Source organism: Falco peregrinus, chromosome 1 (genome assembly GCF_023634155.1).
Source record: "Falco peregrinus isolate bFalPer1 chromosome 1, bFalPer1.pri, whole genome shotgun sequence".
Lineage (NCBI taxonomy): Eukaryota > Metazoa > Chordata > Aves > Falconiformes > Falconidae > Falco > Falco peregrinus.
The window spans coordinates 116,219,432-116,238,368 of NC_073721.1; the positions used below are offsets into that span (position 1 = coordinate 116,219,432).

The window sequence follows — 18,937 nt, forward strand, 5'->3', positions numbered from 1 at the left end:
AATTATAATCAGAGTGGGAAAAGAAGTTCAAATTGATTGAGGAGCGTAAAGGGTCATAAAAGGTCATAAAGGATTGTTTTGTGTGGCACCCAGTTAGGAAAACAAAACACAGGTGCACGCTAAAGATAAGTTTAAATTGAGCATAGACTTAAATTATATTGAAGATAAGGTGACTTTCTAAAGTATTTCAGAGTTATCACCTTTGCCTGAAAATAATTTTAAAATATGTTTTCCCCATTTTAACCTTTTGGACAGATTACAGTTTTTCATATTGGGTCAGATGAACATCAGGACATTGATGTTGCAATACTTACAGCGTTGTTAAAAGGTGAGACTTCATTTTAAGAGTGTTTGGAATCCCCAGCTATTGTTGTTTGGTGTTTATATGATGGATTACTTATACTATAATCTAGGAATATTTAGTGTTTAAGGAAATAATTATCTACTATGTTTTCTCATTGTATAATACCGTCATGCGTCATGAATTATGAAATATACTGTATAGCTTTGTGGTGGATTGCTTTTTAGGAAGCAATAATGTTTATTATCTTATACTTTAATTACTTTTAATTTTTTTTCATTGTTTTTGCTTCTTAAGGCACGAATGCATCTGCATTTGACCAGCTTGTTCTTACACTCGCGTGGGATAGAGTTGACATTGCCAAAAATCATGTTTTTGTCTATGGGCAACAGTGGCTGGTATGTAATGGTCTGAATTAAGCAGAATGTTTCCTAAAAGAGAGAAAATCAGCTTACTGTAAAGAATGAATCTTTTGACTTTTGTGGAGAAAGACTGTAGAATACAGACACATTTATTATGAGGGCAGTAATTTTTTGCATACTGCAGTCTTACAGCTGTTTTGTTATTGTGTAGTTGAAAATGGTCCAAAAATTTTAGAAATGTGCCAAGTGTTCTGAATATCTAGGGAAGAAAAGACATTACAAAAGTTGGAAGCTGAATTTCTGTTAGTCTGATGCTTTTTGTTCCTTATAGTTGCACGGTCATAGGAATATCTTAAGAAGCATCTAGTAAAATGCACTGTTGGCAGCACTGCAGAGTTTTTTGAGGGGAAGGGCAAAATGTCTGTTTCTTGCAGTCTGCAAATTAGTTTGGAAACTACATTGTGGATCTCGTCTTTTTCCCATATTACTGTAAAAATAAAACACAGTCTTACATGAGTGTGCAGTCAGAAGTACATACTGCAGGGCTTGTTGATAGCAATGATGGTTCTGACCATTTGTCCTTGGAGAAAATTATGCTTTAAATGTTCTATGTCTTTGTGTTTTATCCAATATCAATCTATGAAAACAGCTTAGTGATGTTAAACACAATGTCTACTTAGTCCCATGTACTTTGTCAGTTGGAGATACCTGTGGAAGAGCGTAAGACTTGCTGGTTAAGTCTTCAGAATGTTTTGAAGGGTGACATCTCTGTATTCGTAGACATAGGTGGTTTCCCCAGCCCTGTAAATGAATGAGGCTGCTGCGTAATCTAAGTATATTTACTTCTGTGGGTTTTCCGGTTCTCCCCAGGCTCTACCTTGTTACTTATTTGTTGTAGGTTGGCTCCCTGGAACAGGCTATGTTGGATGCCCTTGTGATGGATAGAGTTGCATTTGTGAAACTTCTGATTGAAAATGGAGTAAGCATGCACAAATTTCTTACAATTCCCAGGCTGGAAGAACTTTATAACACAGTAAGTGAATGATTGCTTCTTAAGCTACTTTTAGAGCAGCTTTTTAGTTGATTGGCTTGTGGTGTACTGGGTCACACGCACCACTGAAGGCCATGGGGCGATTGGGAAGGCTCCCTGGCATGAGGTTGGAGTTGGGAAGCACGTGCTGTTTGGCTGCTTTGTAGTGCCACAGCTGCTTTCTGGCTTTCCAGAAATAATACCAGAAACTGTCTGTCAGCAGGGTGTTCGTCTGTGTCTGATGCTGGGGAGAGATACTAAAGGGAAAATTGCAGCCTTGTTGTGGAACATGGGAAGTGTGTAACCCGCAGTGGGGAAGAGAACAAAAGTCAGACGGGTGAAACTTGAGCAGCAATATGAGGTCTATAGATAGTGTTGTTAGGGCTTTGCAAGATGAGTTATGTCTATAACGGTTAATATTATCAAAATAGTTATAAAAAGTTTCTTTTGTGAACCTGCTTAGTTACAAATATTACTTAGAATTTTTTTTTTTTTTTTTTTGCTGTAGGTGTTGATTTAAGAATTTTAAGGTAGTTTTATATAATGCTAAGTATCTAACAGGACAAAACAAAACCCAAAAAATCTTCCACCAAAAAGTAGCTAAAGAGAGTAGTTCACAAATATGACTTAGGCTTATGTTAACAGTCTCATTGTCTGCTGTTGATCAAAAAAAAAAAAGAAAAAGGAATTCTTTAGCTGATAAAGCTTTATAAAGGAGCCAACCTGATCAGGTGGTGTTACTTTTTTTAAAAAAAATGTTTTATGGTGTTGCTTTTGCACGTGATGTGCTTTTGATTGAGTTTTGTATGGGAGCTAAGGTAACCATATGTCTAAAAGTGTAACAGTTCATGCACGCACAGGAAATCAGAGAAGGAATAAAAATTCTCTGTAGTAAAAAGAGGAAATGTTCGGACTAAAAATTAAAAAAAATTAGAAGTAAGGGAGCTTTACTATGGGTCCTGCAATACTGTAAATGTGACTATCAGTCTGTGTGTGTGTTCCTGTAAATTAAAATGTTTATTTGTTAAAACTTGTCTCTGTAATATTATGTTTTCATAATATAAAAACCTCATATTGCCGCTGTTTGCATTCTGGTGTGGGTTTTTTTCCTTCTTTTCTGGACAAACTATGGGTGTATTAATTATGTCCCAAATTAAAGAGAAGTCAAACACAACAAAAAAGGCAACAGCTTATAGCTAATACAGTAGTTTGAAATATTTGCATGTATTTGATTTGCTAATGTTTGTTGAAAAACTAGGATTTGGTGGGGTTTTTGAGCCGACATGTAAAAATATGTGTTTTCTACTGTCATCTTCTCATGTTGTCATTGCACTCTGATTTCTCATTCCAATTTTTTTCCCCCTTCTTTTTTATAAAGAAACAAGGCCCAACTAACCCAACACTCTTTCATCTTGTTCGGGATGTCAAACAGGTATGCTGTAAATGTAAAAATCTGTCAAACTAGCAATGTTAGTCTTTTGATGATTTCTTAGGTTTAACTGTCAATTTAATCTTAGGTTTCTTAATTAGGTTTTATTGTAAATAATAAGCCATCTTTGCAGACATTCTGTTTCTAGTACTTGCTGTTGTATGCTTAATGCCCTCCTGCCAGGAGGAGGTTAAAACCAATGAGTGTCATCCTCTTCATTTTATTTGGGATTGTTTTCCTTTTTGGGGGTGGGGGTTGAAAGCTACTACTTTCAGCTACTAGGGGTAAATTTGACTGTTAAAACGGTAGACAAAAAAACCAGTGCCTCCCCCCACCCCACAACAGAATGAACATTACCCTTCTAGGGGAGATGATACAGAAAAGAAGCTATAACCTTCTCTTTCTTCAAAGTAGGTTTAAGATTATAATTTGAGAAACTAAAAATACCTTTTGTATTCCTAGGGAAATCTTCCTCCAGGATATAAAATCAACCTGATTGATGTGGGGCTGGTTATTGAATATCTGATGGGAGGAACCTATAGATGCACCTATACAAGAAAACGCTTCAGAGCTATATACAATAGTCTCAGCGGGAACAATCGTGTATGTAGCAGTTGGGTAACAGGACATGCTGATTTATATGTTCTCAATTTAAAAAAACACACATGTATTTTGGAGAAAAATTAAATCCATATAGGTTTTTTGTTCTTGTCAATGGACTGGTTCTTTCAAAGGCAATAGTGAGGCATGTCAGGGCAGCTGGCAGCTGTTTTGGGATTGAGGACAAACAAAAGGTTTTGTTCTCCTGCTCCTTATTCTAGCACATCTAAATTCCTTCTGTTTTATTCTTACTTTTCCTACTGGTAAGGGAAGAATGGGCACTAGCCATGCCAATTCATCAGGGCTTGGGATCCAAGTACCTTAGCTTCTTGTAAAACAACTTAACGGCCTACTTTCAGACTTTTTAAAGAAAAAACAAAGAAAAAACTTGTTAAATATCCAGTGAAAATTCTGGTTGTTGCTGTTACATATGTTCATCACTGTTACAGTAGCAAAGTAACTGCTTAATCGCTCAACTAAGTATCTAACTATAAACAGATGATTTTATAATAATGCCTAGTTGGTAACAGTAAAGAAACCAAACCAAATCCCTTCCCCTTATTCCTGTTACAGCGATCTGGGCGAAATCCTTCAAATACTACTCCTCAGATGTGTAAAAGCCATGAGTCTTTTGGTAACAGAGCAGACAAGAAAGAAAAAATGCGCCATAATCACTTCATCAAAACAGCGCAGCCGTACAAACCAAAGGTACGGATGTGTGAGGGGAACGTGGTGGGGGTGACTTTAAGTAGTTAAGAGTGGAAAACCTGGTTGAAATCCAAGTGTGAGTAGCAGCAGGTTTTACTGGCTTTGGTAGAGCTGGAATTTTAGCCTAGCATGCTTACAGGGTTCTGTAGGGTGTTTATCTTTCTGTATAGTGGTCTTCTGGATAAGATTTGACATGTTAGGGAGCAAAAAGCTTATCATTGGCACAGTTCTAGCGGGGGGGGGGGGGGGGGGCGGGGGAGCTCGCTTGGCTCTGTAGACTGAGCAAGATTTGGCCATGTGTTCCTGTAAGCATTCTCTGTGACTTTCCTTGTTTGTGTGGAGGTATATTAGTTACTGCTTTGCTTTTGATCTATAAATCAAAATAATTCAGTCTCCCAGTTACTAAAATGAATTGGACAATGAATTGGACTCAAGTGAAGCTTTTGAATTGAAGTTCCAGCTGCTTTTCAAGCCCTCAAAAGTTCTTTTTTCTTTTTATAATTACATATCATTTGATATTGGATCACTCTAGCATTTTATTTCAAGTTACGAAATGACCAAGTTCAGAGGTTTAAAATGTAACTTTCTGTTTTTATTTTAAAGATTGACACTGGTGCAGAAGAGGGAAAAAAGAAAAGAACCAAAGATGAAATAGTAGACATAGATGATCCGGAAACCAGACGTTTTGCTTACCCTCTCAACGAGCTGTTACTTTGGGCGGTGTTAATGAAGCGGCAGAAGATGGCCCTCTTTTTCTGGCAGCATGGGGAGGAGTCCATGGCAAAAGCCTTGGTTGCTTGCAAAGTGTACCGTTCGATGGCATATGAAGCAAAACAAAGTGACCTTGTTGATGATACTTCAGAAGAACTGAAACAGTATTCCAAGTAAATTATATTTATAAAGATCTCTTCTTGAAATTTACAATAAAAGTAGTGGGCTATATATGAACAAAACCCAAACTCTTCTATTGAAGAAAACTATTGACTTGAAGACAATTCCTGTTTCCAAAAAGGATGAAGTGGCACTCTAGTAGGAGTTTTATGTTAGACATTGCTCTCTTGAGTACTGTTACAAGTCATGATTTATAGTTAAAATGACACTGAACGTGCCATTTACTTCCATGTAATTTCCTTGCATATTTTAACAGCTGTTTATAGCCTGCGTATGCTTTTAATAGAAGTCACAGTTTCACGTGTTGCTTGGAGTTACAAATTACTGTACGCTATATCTGTACAGAAGGGACAGGTAATAGTCCCTTCGAGTTGTGCTACTGGGAATTTGTACAAGAAAATTCAACTTAAACTCAAGGTCATTTCTACAGATAACGTATTTAGTTTTGTTGTTTGTTTTTTTCTTCATTCTAGTGAGTTTGGTCAGCTGGCAGTTGAACTGTTAGAACAGTCCTTCCGACAAGATGAAACTATGGCAATGAAATTACTAACCTATGAGCTTAAAAACTGGAGCAACTCCACTTGCCTGAAGCTGGCAGTGTCATCCAGGCTTCGTCCGTTTGTAGCACATACTTGTACGCAGATGTTGTTATCAGATATGTGGATGGGAAGGCTGAACATGAGGAAGAATTCATGGTACAAAGTAAGCGTTGTTGCGGTTTATTGGTGTTAAAAGGATCAACACAATTTATTTTTAAATAGAGGGAAAGCACATGTGTAAATGCTATTAGTATAAAACTTTCATAACTATCACTTATGTTAATAAATCCTGTAAAACAGTGTCCTATAATATAATCAAAACTGGAAGTATTTATTGTTAACTCTCCTTTTGACACTCTATTATCTTTTCAAATAAGGTACACAAATATAGAAGGCAAAAACCAGGCAAGTAGCCTTTAATCAGAGGCATAAAGAGATCATGTGAATACTAACCCACTACTAAAAACTTAGTGGTAAAAAACCTTAACAGACAGAAACCCCCCTGTAAGAATATAGTTTCACGCATTTTGGCTCTTTACAAGCAGCACATAAGACTTGATATAGAAAAGCTTTGTGTGTCCTATTTTGGAGGAAGAAACTGAGCGAAAGCAGGGCATGGAATGAAACAGGAGTAGGCAAATCGGGGATAGGTTTCCCAGTGGTGCCCTTTGTGGCATAGATCAATTGAACCAGACTGGGAGTTGCATATTTCTTTGGGATGGTGTGCCAAAACCTAATTGTTGCTAGGAATATAATGAAGTAAAAACTTTCCTACAAAATATCTACAAGCATCGTTTAACTTGTGACCTACTAAAATCCTCTTTGATAACCGATTAACCATTTTCTTGCGTGCTTTTTAACAAGCTAATGGCAATAAATAGCTTTCACTTATTCTCTTCATCCATACCTTAGCCCATTTTTCTACCTTAAGTTGAATACCCTCCTTCCTCCCCAAAACAAACAACAAACCACCCACCCCAGTCAAAACCACGACCTCCACTTGTATGTGCTTTTTAAATACACCTTGACATCACACAGTTCCAGAGGTTCTGCAAGTGGATTAAAGAATAGAGTGTAAACAGAACATCTCTGGATCTTCAGACTTGGAGTACATTCTTTCTAGTGGCTTTTAGGTTTGGCATTAGTTGATTCTTCCCCTTTCTTATATCTTCCCGTCAAGGAACACTCTGTATATGTGAGCTTAGCCTCTTAAGCATGTATGTAAGTAATAACAACTAATTATTTTCTACTTTTTTTTCCTCCTCAATAACAAGCAAGTGAAATTTGGATAAAACATTTTCAGAGGCTATTCTGTGTGTTGGTGTGTTCTGATACTTTAATGTAGCTGTAAACTATTTGCACTTAGTCGTCATCTTTTCCAGGTGATACTGAGTATTTTACTTCCTCCTGCTATACTGCTGTTGGAATATAAGACCAAGGCTGAAATGTCACATATTCCTCAATCTCAAGATGCGCATCAAATGGCAATGGATGACAGTGAAAACAACTTCCAGAATGCAGCAGATGAAATACCTATGGTAATGTGGGGCAGGGGGAGATATTAAAAACAATATTTGTAACTTAAAATAAATAATTACATTTTTAAATCAAAGCAGGAGTTAAAATGAGTGTCCAAAAGCATGTATTTCTGTATGTGAAGTTAACAGTCCTTTCATTTTAGGAGGTGTTTAAAGAAGTAAGGATTTTGGACAGTACTTTAGAAAAGCATGATATGGAGACTCCAGCAAAACCTAAAAGACTTCCCATTACACAGAAATTTTATGCATTTTATCATGCACCGATTGTGAAGTTTTGGTTTAATACGGTGAGTTTTCTTCTGTGTAATGTGTCTTTTATTTGGAAATCTAATGTAGATCTTTGGGTTCTTTTCCCAACACATAGCTCTGTGACCTGAATCAAAGTTTTAAGTGCTTTTAAAAAAAACAAATAAAAACCCCTTACCTTGCTAAGCTGCAAATGAGAAGTACTTGCTTCTGAAAACCTGCATATCCACATGGCAGTTCTCTGTGGTTTGAGGATTTTTTTAAAGTTCATGATGCTGGTTTTGAGAAATTCTTTTTTTTTTTTTTTTTTTTTTTAAGCTGAGTGATTAACATTAACGTTTTTATTCTGGCCTGAGTAATTAATTTCATCAGTTGCTACCAGGAATTTTGCAATCATTTATTAGGCTAAAGTGTTCATGCACAGCTTTGTTTAAAGTACTGTCATAGTAACTCTAAAATTTTTATTAAAGGAAAAATAGCTGTAATAAGAACAAAGCTTTGCTAACAATAAATAGCTTATTACAGCTATTTTTCCTCTTCTAAGAAGAAAATGTATCCCCTTATAAAAAGCAACTTGTCTGCTTAAAGGGCTAAATATAGTCCTGTCATCCTATGTGAAGCTTTTATTGTATACCACATCAAAAGATTCCATGCACATCTATAAAGAACCCGTTAGTGATTACATGTATAATTTTCATTCCTTTTTTTAGTTGGCATACTTAGGATTCCTCATGCTCTACACGTTTGTGGTTCTTGTAAAAATGGAAGAATTGCCATCCGTTCAAGAGTGGATCGTTATTGCTTACATTTTCACATCAGCAATTGAGAAAATTCGTGAGGTATGCCTCTAACAATCTGGGGGTTTAGTTTTCTTTGTCCATTAAAACAGTATGCTTTAAACTGTGTTTATAAACAAGAGAACCCAAGAAACTTCAAGCATCAGAGTACCTGATGGAATGCCTTTATCTTAAATTTTGGTACAGGCTGCTAGTTTCAATACCAGTGCTTCTAAACCTACCAGTCTGGTTTTTTTTGTTGTTGTTGAGGTTCCCCCACCAGGAGCTGATTTTTGTAAAAAAATGTTTTTAATCTGTTACGTTACAAGTTGTAATGAAATAAACCACCTTACATTCCTGAGGGGTGAAATGTGTATTCGTTTATTAGTGTCAGTCAATTTTTACCACTATGCTATGACCAAGATGACAAAACAAAAAAGCTTTAGGGACACAGGATAGCTGTCACAACTGCAACATTGCTGGTCAGCAGGAGGCTTTTCAGAAGTTCTGTAAAAATTTTTCACTGAGAGAAAGTTCATTAACCTGGTACCTCAGGCCCAGCTGAAGGGGCAGAAAGTAGGATTCATTTTTGTAGCAATAGCTGCCTCAAAAGAAAAAAACAACACAAAAAAACCCCCAAACCAAAATTCCTTCATAAATTATTCAGCCAGAAGGAAACGTACATCTTCCTTGTCCTTGTTGTGAAGCTGACACAATTAAACACTGGGTTTGATTGCTCGGTGTAAAAGTTACACATTTGAATGGATATTTCATTTTTGCAAGCATAAAAATGTGAGTGCTTCATATATTTCAGTGTTGGTCCATGTGCAATGAATGTGAGCAGACCTGACACTTATTTTTATTGCAGATTTTTATGTCAGAAGCCGGGAAGATTAATCAGAAAATTAAAGTGTGGTTCAGTGATTACTTCAATGTCAGTGACACAGTTGCCATTGTCACCTTCTTCATCGGGTTTGCATTAAGATTTGGAGCAAAGGGGAATTTTGGCGAAAACACTTACAGAGAAAATTATGTCTTTGTTGCTGGAAGAATAACATACTGTCTCAATATAATTTTTTGGTATGTGCGATTACTGGATTTTCTAGCTGTAAATCAACAGGCTGGCCCTTATGTTATGATGATTGGGAAAATGGTAAGTACTACTTTCCTTAATGTTTGGGTTTTTTTCTCCCCAGCTGAAATAAGTTTTGCTTGCTGCATCCATTTACAACTTTTCTCAAAGTTTTATTTAGAAAAAGGTTGTTTATCCTGGTGTAATGTGTCAACACATTAGTGTGCAGAATTAGCTAGACGGAATATAACTTAATGGGTTTCAAAACAAGCACTGATTTGAAGGCTCCCTTTTTTATGGAGCTTTCTCTGTCACTTATCTGTAGAAAGCTGCTAAATGAATGTGGTGATGCCTTTTTCTCGATTCGTCTAGCATTGCGTCCCGTTTGGATCTGAGACTTATTTATAGTTTGGGTTTTCTTGCCCTTGTGCTCTTTAGTGCAAGACTTTAACTTGTTTTGTGTCCTAAAGCACTTTCATATTTTGTGCCGCGGAAAACTGGAAATAGATTGTGGCTCCGTTCTTGTCTTCTTCCATATAAAAAATTATTCAAATTGTTTGAATTAAAAATAAATAGCTTTACTGTCAGTGAGCTATTCTAAATGTGAAAAAAATCTTAAGGATTAAGACCTGTGTATACAAAGGTGGAAGTGGTGGCTTTTTCCTACAAAGTTGAACCCTCTCATTCCTTAAAAATGAGGGCGTTGAGTTGGTTGCTTCTCACTTTGATTTCTTGAACCTGTGCAGGAGGTATAGGCTCTGTGTTTCAGTCCTTGGAAAACTACCTCTGCATTTTGTGCAGATGTTGAGTGCATTTAGGAAGGAATGTCTCTCTGTCAGCTGCCACTCATCCACGTAATAGGAATTTGAGTTACAAAGGAAATACTATCACTTGCCTTTAGCCAAGGTTACGAAACAAACTATAAGAAAGGACAGGAATAAAAGAAATTTTCTTATCGGGTTACTTAACAAAATGTTGTGACTGAAGTGGAGCTGTCCTAGACTCTGTTCCTTATATAATGTATAGAATTAATCAAGTTTACACTGTCATTGTAAACGTGTGTGTGAAATCATGATGATGACCTTGTAGGTGAACCTGGCTCTCTTTGTGTCTATAGGTGGCCAACATGTTTTACATCGTGGTGATTATGGCGCTTGTGCTACTCAGTTTTGGTGTTCCTAGGAAGGCCATACTGTATCCTGACGAGGCACCATCTTGGACTCTTGCTAGAGATATTGTGTTTCATCCATACTGGATGATTTTTGGTGAAGTGTATGCCTATGAAATTGATGGTAAGACACTGCAATTTTGCAGCAAGTAAGGAGAAAACTCACTCAGATAAGACCATCTCAAGGTCTTAGGAAATTCTGTTTTTATGAAATGAAATCCCAGTATTGTTGACAGTGATTTCGTTCATTGGGTTCCTTCCCCCTCTTTGCGGGTTGCAGCTGAATAACTTATTGCCTTGTCTTTTTCGTAATCCTTTATAAATCTTGAATGTCTTTAGAATGAAAACTGCACCTAATCACCATTTCTCACAAGGCTTGTTCCTGGCTAGATTTTGGAATTTCTCCCCACAGCTGTCATGCCAAAATTCTGGCTGTGGTGCTGTATTAGGCTTTTTTAACCAGAAACTTTGTCTCCTGTGGTTTTCTACCATATTTCTAAATGCATGGAGACATTTTGAATTGCAGAACCAGTGCATGACCGATGGTTGTTGCAATCTTTCTAAATGATTTCCTACCCCACCCCCATACCTGCTTGGGAGTTCTAAAAGTTCTGTGTATTTTCTCTTTATCTTTTTTTTCCTACAGTATGTGCAAATAATTCTGATGAAAAAGTTGCTCATCTCTGTGGCCCAGGAACATGGTTGACCCCGTTTCTTCAAGCTGTCTACCTCTTTGTACAGTACATAATTATGGTTAATCTCCTTATTGCATTTTTCAAGTAAGTATTTGGGTAATTGTTAATTTTTGCTAATCCTTTGATGAGTTTCTATTTCACTGTGACAAGATGACAAGCAATCCCATTTGCTGGAAGTATTTTCAGGTTTTAAAGCTGGTCGTCTTCTCCTCCTCACTGCAAGCCTGTGACTAAGCAGGGAAGCGTGTGGTGTGACTGGTGTGTGTCACATCTAAGAGGCTAGGGGAGTCGGAAGTTTAAGAGAATTTGAAAGCATTTTGTAACTTCCTTCTGTCAGAAAACAAACAGTCGTTCCTTCATCTGTATGTTGACTGTCGGTCCTAAATTAATTTAATGTTCTGTAGTTGGTTGAGTTGAGTTGTAGTAGGGTAAATTGTCTTTTACAGTTCTCTGCAAGTGCTTGATTTATGGGGATAAGCAGCTCACTAACACTGAGGAATGGCAGACTGCAGAATTAATGTGGTTTGATGTAAAAATCTTAGGTTTAGTTAGAAATAATTTTGTTGTTTGGCAAACTTGAAATTTTATCTCAATGTAGTTTATTTCTGAGGCCGTTGCCAGATGAGATAATTTTTTTAACCCTCTCCTTGCTTTGGATCATGGTGTTTCCTTGAATATTTCCAACTTCCACTAAAATAATTTTGCAGTAAAAAACAAGTATGTGCTGTTGTCTCTTACTTATCTAGCTTTAGAATTCAAGGTTGTTATCAAAGTGTTTAAAAAAAACCAAACATCACAAACAAACCCCGAACACCAAGCTCCCCCATGTCCGCCCACCACCCCAAAAGCCACTGTGATGTGTTAATACTTTTCTGTTTCCTTTCAGCAACGTGTATTTACAAGTCAAGGCAATTTCAAACATTGTGTGGAAGTATCAACGCTATCATTTCATTATGGCCTACCATGAAAAACCTGTTCTGCCTCCACCACTTATTGTTCTTAGCCACATGGCTTCCCTCTTCTGTTGTATATGTAAAAGAAGAAAGACAGACAAGACTTCAGATGGGCCAAGTATGGATAGTTATTATCCAAAAAAATCTCAGTAACTTCTTTGTTACGATTAAAGCAAACTGTCAGAGAAGTGCTACGTTTTTGGTTATCATGTACGTTCTCAAGAAAGTCGTAGCAGGTCTTAATTTCCCATGGTTTTGATATTGATTAAGACTCATTCTGTTCAAATTCCCAGTGTTTTGATGGAAGTGTGTAATAGAATGTAGAATTATAGAACGGGTTGGGTTGGAAGGGACCTTAAAGAGCGTCTAGTTCCAACCCCCCTGCTGTGGGCAGGGAATACACAGCCCCTACAAATCTCCAGGCAAACGAATTTATGACATAAGCAAACAAACAAACCCCCAAGATTAGATTGATTAGATTTCCTGTTAATGTGGGAAGATATTTTTTTTTTCTTTCTGGAAAACTTCTTATTTCTTATTGGAAACCTTTTGAAAATTTAAAAAGAGGGGGGAAAAAATTCCACAGATAATAAAATCCAGCTAAGGAATCTAGCTGCTTCTGCCTCACAGAAAAAGGGGTTGGAGTGATAATATTATGCACAGATCCTCTCAGAACTACTATTTTGATTTTTATTTTAGCAGAAATCTTTGCCCTTGAAGTTTTTTCTAGCAAGGAGAGAGGAAGGGTCTTAGGTGGCACTGTTGGTTTTTTTTCTTGGTTTTGTTTTGCTTTTAAATTTTAATACCCTTTGCCAAGGTGTTGGCATTAGTTTCCAGCACCTGTGCTGCTTCACTACACGTGCATTGGCTTAACTGTTTAATCTCTCTTTAGAACTCTTCCTGACAGAAGAAGATCAAAAGAAACTTCATGATTTTGAAGAGCTATGTGTTGAGATGTATTTCAACGAAAAAGATGATAAATTTCATTCTGGAAGCGAGGAGAGGATTCGAGTTACATTTGAACGGTAGAATACTTAAAATGCGGTGCTTAGCGATATGGTTTAGTGATGGACTTGGCAGTCTTGGGTTAACGGTTGGATTTGATGATCTCAAAGGTCTTTTCCAACCTAAAAGATTCTATTCTATTCTAAAATTTCAGAATAGGGAAGCTTAGAACTTTTGCAGTTGTTGTTTTTTTTTTTAAATGTGCTTTAAGGGAGGGTGGGGTGTGGGGTGGGTGTAAAATGCAGCTCCAGAAGGTATTTATGCAAACTTGAGGTGATGTCTTTCCATTGCTATGCAGAGGCTAATAATGTGACTGATGTGTCCTTATCTGTAGCAGCACTCAGTAAGCTGAGGTAATCATGTTATTTAGTTTCTCATGGTGTTATAATAAACTGATAAATTTGAAAAAGTGCTGTAGGCCCTGTATTGATGTGTATGTCAATTCCGTGATTCAAAATCATGTACAAATGTTGTATTACAGAGCAGTCCAATATAATAGTGCATGCCATCTTGAAATTTCAGAGATTTTTTCCTTATTAAATGGGCAGAAAGGGTTGCAAAGATGTTTCTTTTGCATATCAAGAAAAATACCTTTCTTAGCTACTTCATAATTTGATTTTTTTCTTAGGGTGGAACAAATGTGCATTCAGATAAAGGAGGTTGGCGATCGTGTCAACTACATAAAACGGTCGTTACAGTCTTTAGATTCACAGATTGGCCACCTGCAGGATCTCTCGGCTCTAACTGTGGATACCCTGAAAACGCTGACTGCACAGAAAGCGTCGGAAGCTAGCAAGGTTCACAACGAAATCACACGGGAATTGAGCATTTCAAAACATTTGGCACAAAACCTCATTGAGGATGGCTCGCTGAGATCTTCTGTGTGGAAAAAGCACAGCATTGGAAACGTCTTTGGTTCTTTTCCGCAAGGAGGCCTTGAGAGTAATAATGCTTTACTCTGTAACATTTCTATACGTGATGAAAAAGAAGTCCCACATAAGACAATTGGTCAGGAGTTAGCTCCAGTTCCCCGAAGAGAAGAAATAAACTTTCAAGAGGCAGGTTCCTCGGGCAGTGCCTTATTTTCAAATGCTGTTTCTCCTCCAGAACTTCGTCAACGAATACAGGCTGCAGAGATCTCAAAATCCATTAGTAAAAGTAAGAAATTAGGCAATTCATCCAACAGCATGCCACATGTAACATCCCCAACAACCAAATTTTTTGTTAGCACTCCATCTCGGCCCAGTTGCAAAAGTCAGCTGGATTCTTCAGCAAAGCATGAAGAGACTGTTTTCTCTAAGGCTACAGAAGGAGATAATAATGTAGAATTTGGTGCATTTGTGGGTAAGTATAACCAAGTAGATTCTGAATGTCCTGAAGTCGTTATTAGCTGCTCTTATCCTCTTGCTTCTGGCTCTGCTTGCCTTGCTTTCACCCAACCTTCTGTTGAAAATGGAGGATACATTAATTGTGGTTTTATTCATGATGAGAGTGACACTAATGATAACTACAGCTGCAGAGTTGACAAATGTGATCACCAGTCCTCTGTCAACTTATCGAAGAACAACCCCCAGACGAAGTGCTCTTTGTCAACTGGCGACTTGACATCAACAGTCAACTGTGGCAGCTCACACGGAAAATTGAATGTTAAAGATGAACTTTCCAAAAGTCAGCATGTCCATACAATGGAACTACAAACCCAAGATTTATGTTCTAACATCCTTATGGGACTACTTCATAAACTGTGGACCAAATCTAAGCCACAAGGTTTGACTTACCAAGAATTGTATAGTATTTTGGGTGTATTCCGGTTGCAGGTGACTTTATTCTACCATTTTGCTCTGCTTTTTTTTGCTTTTAACATCTCTAATTCCCCTATGTTGCTTGAATATTTTTTTTAACTTAAATTATCATTTCTTTATAATTCTGTCACATAGACAATATTTTTTTGAAAAACATTAGCCAGTTGTTGAGTGTAACAGTTTGTGCAATTAGCAGCTCCACAACTTGGTATGGGCGTTGTAGACAAACTTTTTGTGACTCATTATGAAGCTCCTACCTTCTCATTGCATAAGCCAAAAATATTGTCTATTTCTTGACGTAATTACAGAAGACTTCTTAGGCTGATGGAATCCTGGACAAATATCTCTATGGTATCTGTGTCAAGCTGAGGGATCCTCCTATACTATGTTTCTAAACACTGTTGTAACTGGGATCTTCCACTGTTGCCTAGGCTAACGTATCTTTTGGCAGTCATTTTGGAAGCTTCCAAAGTCCTTTTATTAAATATAGCATTATGCCTTCCCTCAAGTTTTGCTGAACAGTAAAAAGGTACACGTTTCTGGTTAGAGTTACATAAATATTTGAAATGGTAAAACAGTGGCAGATTCATTGCAAAACACAGGTGTGGGTTTACTAACTGATTTCTGTTAAGTACACCATGCTTTGAGTGTGCTTCGTGTATGGCAGAAGAGCACAGTCTGGAATTGTCAGGTTGCGTGCAGAGGTGTTGTCTTGCCCCAGGTGTTCAGGGATGTCTCAGTGTTTCCAAAAGGTTTGTTGAGGATGTAAAAAATTTAAATCTTTAGGCAAGAGTTTATTCTACTGCTGTGAAACTTCGAGTCCTAAGAAGTTACCTACATGCACTAGCATTTTTAGATTTGTGTATGCATAGGAAGAGTATCTACACATTTGCAGATCAATCTGTATTGATACAAATCATTTGTACAGTCAGTAGCTATTTATAATTTCCTCATGGTTTAAAATTTTATTTTTTTTAAATTCAGAAAGCAAGACTAAACAGAAATAACGGACAGTGATTGTATACCTCTTATCTAATCTCTAAATGTATTTCACCACTAATAGCTCTGAATACTAACGATACTTATTTTACTGGAGCCAAGTTTTAAGTGTCCAGTCCTCTGACATTTCTAGCATTTAGAACATACTCTTCATTCTTACTGTCCATGTTTGATAAAACTCGTGATACAGCACAGCTTTCCCTTGTGAAGTCAACTAGATTTTCATTCATTATAAAGCCACATGATTAGTAAAATTCTGAAAAGTGCTTCTTGCAACAGGGAGGATGAAGGGTATATTGTAAAAGCTACCTCAGGACAACTGTCTACTTGTCCTTCCTTTGTCATACATCCCTGACAATACTGTAATTCAGACTGCCCAGTGCCTTTCACATGAGGAGCATGCACTCGAGTAAAATTTTAAAATGTTAGTTTTACTTTTTGGATTGTAGTGATCCACACACTGATGTGGGAAAACCCGTAGTTTCACGTTAACACTTTATGACACTGATATTTAGCGTGTTTGCAAAGTCGTCTCTAGTGCGAACAGGCACCCAGAACTTAGATGGTTTGTAACCCTTTGCTGTGGTGATGCGAACTGTTGGCATGGTCAGAGCACTGGAGGTTGCCTTTGATTTTGAATACTCTTTTTGAATTCACTGTGTCAAAGGTCACAGAGACAGCATGGACTTACAGCGGTTTAAAGAGGCAGCAAGCAAAATTAAAGAAAGGAGTGCTGATATTGAGGTAAGCATGGAAGACTTTCTCTCAAGCATGTTAATGGGGATAATTATTATTTTTTTTTTTTTAATCTGTAACATCACAATATGCTTTGAAAAAGTCTAAGAGCAAATATAGTTAAAGAACTTGCAAAATGCAGCCTGGAAGGAATGTGTATCTGGTTTCTGTTGTTTAAAAAAAAAAATCTCATGAAAACTCGTGCAACCTTAACTGCACATCAAGTACTGTTGCTTCATAATATGATACTAATGAAATATTAAACAAGGTCTGAGGTCATGAAAGGTGAGATGACTGCAACTGTGAATTAAGATAAAGTTACGTATCCTATAATTAGTGTTTAATGAAATGTTTGACACTTACAAATTTCAAGATCAGCGTTTAGGAAGATTTCAGTGATTTACATGGTATTTTATTGAGCAAGATTATAGTGTATATGATTTTAAAAAGTGATAAAAAGTGTTCATTATGCTTCCAAGAAGAAAAAAGCCTTTGCAATAAACTTGTCACAAACTAAAATGAAGTGTAATTTCCGTTTTCTTAAAGAGTAATAAAAATAACTAAATGGAAAGTGGTTAATCATTTCAAACCTGTCCTCCAAATGCTATAGTATATTTTAAAAAGCTGGTTTTCTTTGTAGCTGTGAAGATAAGTTAGTAAATACCAGTTACCATTTGCAGTTACCCCTCATTCAGGGGAGAATCTGGCTTGAGAACTGTGTTAGGACCATTTGCAATGTGTTCTGCTGAGGTGTCCTTCAGGACCTTCTGATTAAGTACAATGTGTGACCGAAGAGCTTTTTGTTTGCGTGTATTTTTGATGTGGGTTTTTTTTCGTAGTCATGTTTACAGTTTGCTTTGGGATTTTTTAACAGGAGCGACAGGAAGACTTCAAAAAGGCTATATTGGAGGGCATAGAGACAAGTAGGCTTCAAGTAAGTAAAGAAGGTTTCCATTTTATTGGAGGCATTACTTTCACCAAGTACCGAATGTATTCTTTACAGCAAAGACAGGGATATCTGTTTTCTTAAATCATTATCTGTAAGTAAACCCTGGCCATGATTTAAAAAAAAGGGAGGGGGGTGAAAAAAAAAAAAAGTTGTACAGTTGAACCTTTGTACAAATACAGCTGGATGTCTCCTTGACGTAGGTGTACATAGTTCCAGTGTTTGTTACTATTGGGTTGCAAACTCTGGTAGCGTTTCCAGACAGTACTGCTGTTCTTAGACGCGTAGTAATAGAGTTGTCCCAGGTTAACTGGTGGGGCTGGTTTGATTCTTATCTTTCACGTAGGTACTACAGTCATTGATTGTAAGATGCTGAAGATGTATGCTGAACACTGAAATGCATATAGACCTAAAAATGGGTCTTCAGAAGACACTTTCAGCAGGTGCATTCTCTGTGTTGCATTCCAATGAAGTATTTATGTTTAGGGATAGAAAGAAATAGTCTTTCTCGTATTTATATACACACCTCTGTAGACACACACGCATATTTTGGACACATGTACACACAGGTGCGTGTGTATGTGTTTAGGTGTGTGGGAGTGTATTCCTTAAGAGGGAAGGGTGAAAAAGGGTGGTTGCAATTGCCTGACTGTTATAAATCTTGGAACCAAAAATGGCATAGCGTTCCAAGTTCTAGGTTTTTATTCTTTTAGTCTGTTAATTTTATTCAGGTAACCATTGGAATTAATAGGCTGGTTGTGAGGCGTGTTCCAGCCCTATGCCAGTTTTCATGTAGTTCTAGTTTGTGATGAAACTGCCTTTCTCCTTTTTCACAAAAGAAATATTTTGTTGTCAAAAGCTGACCAGCTCAGTAGATAATCAGAAAGTATGTAATTATTATTAAGGAATACATCCGTGAGGAAATTCCATTCAAACTGTAGGTGTCTGTGTGGTAAGACTTCTCTAGATTTTGTTCCTATTTTCAGTGGGTTCGACCTGAACTTTAGTTTCCGCTAGAGCCACATTCTTAAATGGGGATTGATAGTTAACAAGAGCTCGTGACAGGATAGCTGAACTTGGTGCTGGTAGAGATGCAGTGCAATGTACACTTCTGTAGTTGTATCCTGTTGTAACATTTTCTT

At 37.1% G+C, this 18,937-nt stretch overlaps 1 protein-coding gene across 2 annotated transcripts in view; it reads left to right on the forward strand.

Moving 5' to 3' along the window:
- The window catches only part of TRPM7 (transient receptor potential cation channel subfamily M member 7), a 59,124-nt gene that overhangs the window by 31,798 nt on the left and 8,389 nt on the right, over nucleotides 1–18,937 (forward strand). The window contains exons 10-29 of one of the 2 annotated variants that reach the window (XR_008748052.1): nucleotides 256–328; nucleotides 599–699; nucleotides 1,562–1,696; nucleotides 3,072–3,125; nucleotides 3,585–3,725; nucleotides 4,296–4,430; nucleotides 5,034–5,314; nucleotides 5,795–6,023; nucleotides 7,243–7,398; nucleotides 7,542–7,685; nucleotides 8,355–8,483; nucleotides 9,289–9,573; nucleotides 10,610–10,784; nucleotides 11,307–11,439; nucleotides 12,242–12,426; nucleotides 13,201–13,333; nucleotides 13,942–14,657; nucleotides 16,782–16,858; nucleotides 17,724–17,783; nucleotides 18,142–18,238. Coding sequence is in view for 1 of the 2 variants with exons in the window: in XM_055810039.1 (XP_055666014.1) it covers nucleotides 256–328; nucleotides 599–699; nucleotides 1,562–1,696; nucleotides 3,072–3,125; nucleotides 3,585–3,725; nucleotides 4,296–4,430; nucleotides 5,034–5,314; nucleotides 5,795–6,023; nucleotides 7,243–7,398; nucleotides 7,542–7,685; nucleotides 8,355–8,483; nucleotides 9,289–9,573; nucleotides 10,610–10,784; nucleotides 11,307–11,439; nucleotides 12,242–12,426; nucleotides 13,201–13,333; nucleotides 13,942–14,657; nucleotides 16,782–16,858; nucleotides 17,724–17,783 (3,342 nt within the window). In the remaining variant the exon portion in view is untranslated. The remainder of the gene's footprint in view (nucleotides 1–255; nucleotides 329–598; nucleotides 700–1,561; nucleotides 1,697–3,071; nucleotides 3,126–3,584; nucleotides 3,726–4,295; nucleotides 4,431–5,033; nucleotides 5,315–5,794; nucleotides 6,024–7,242; nucleotides 7,399–7,541; nucleotides 7,686–8,354; nucleotides 8,484–9,288; nucleotides 9,574–10,609; nucleotides 10,785–11,306; nucleotides 11,440–12,241; nucleotides 12,427–13,200; nucleotides 13,334–13,941; nucleotides 14,658–16,781; nucleotides 16,859–17,723; nucleotides 17,784–18,141; nucleotides 18,239–18,937) is intronic. The other variant, XM_055810039.1, reaches the window with a different exon arrangement.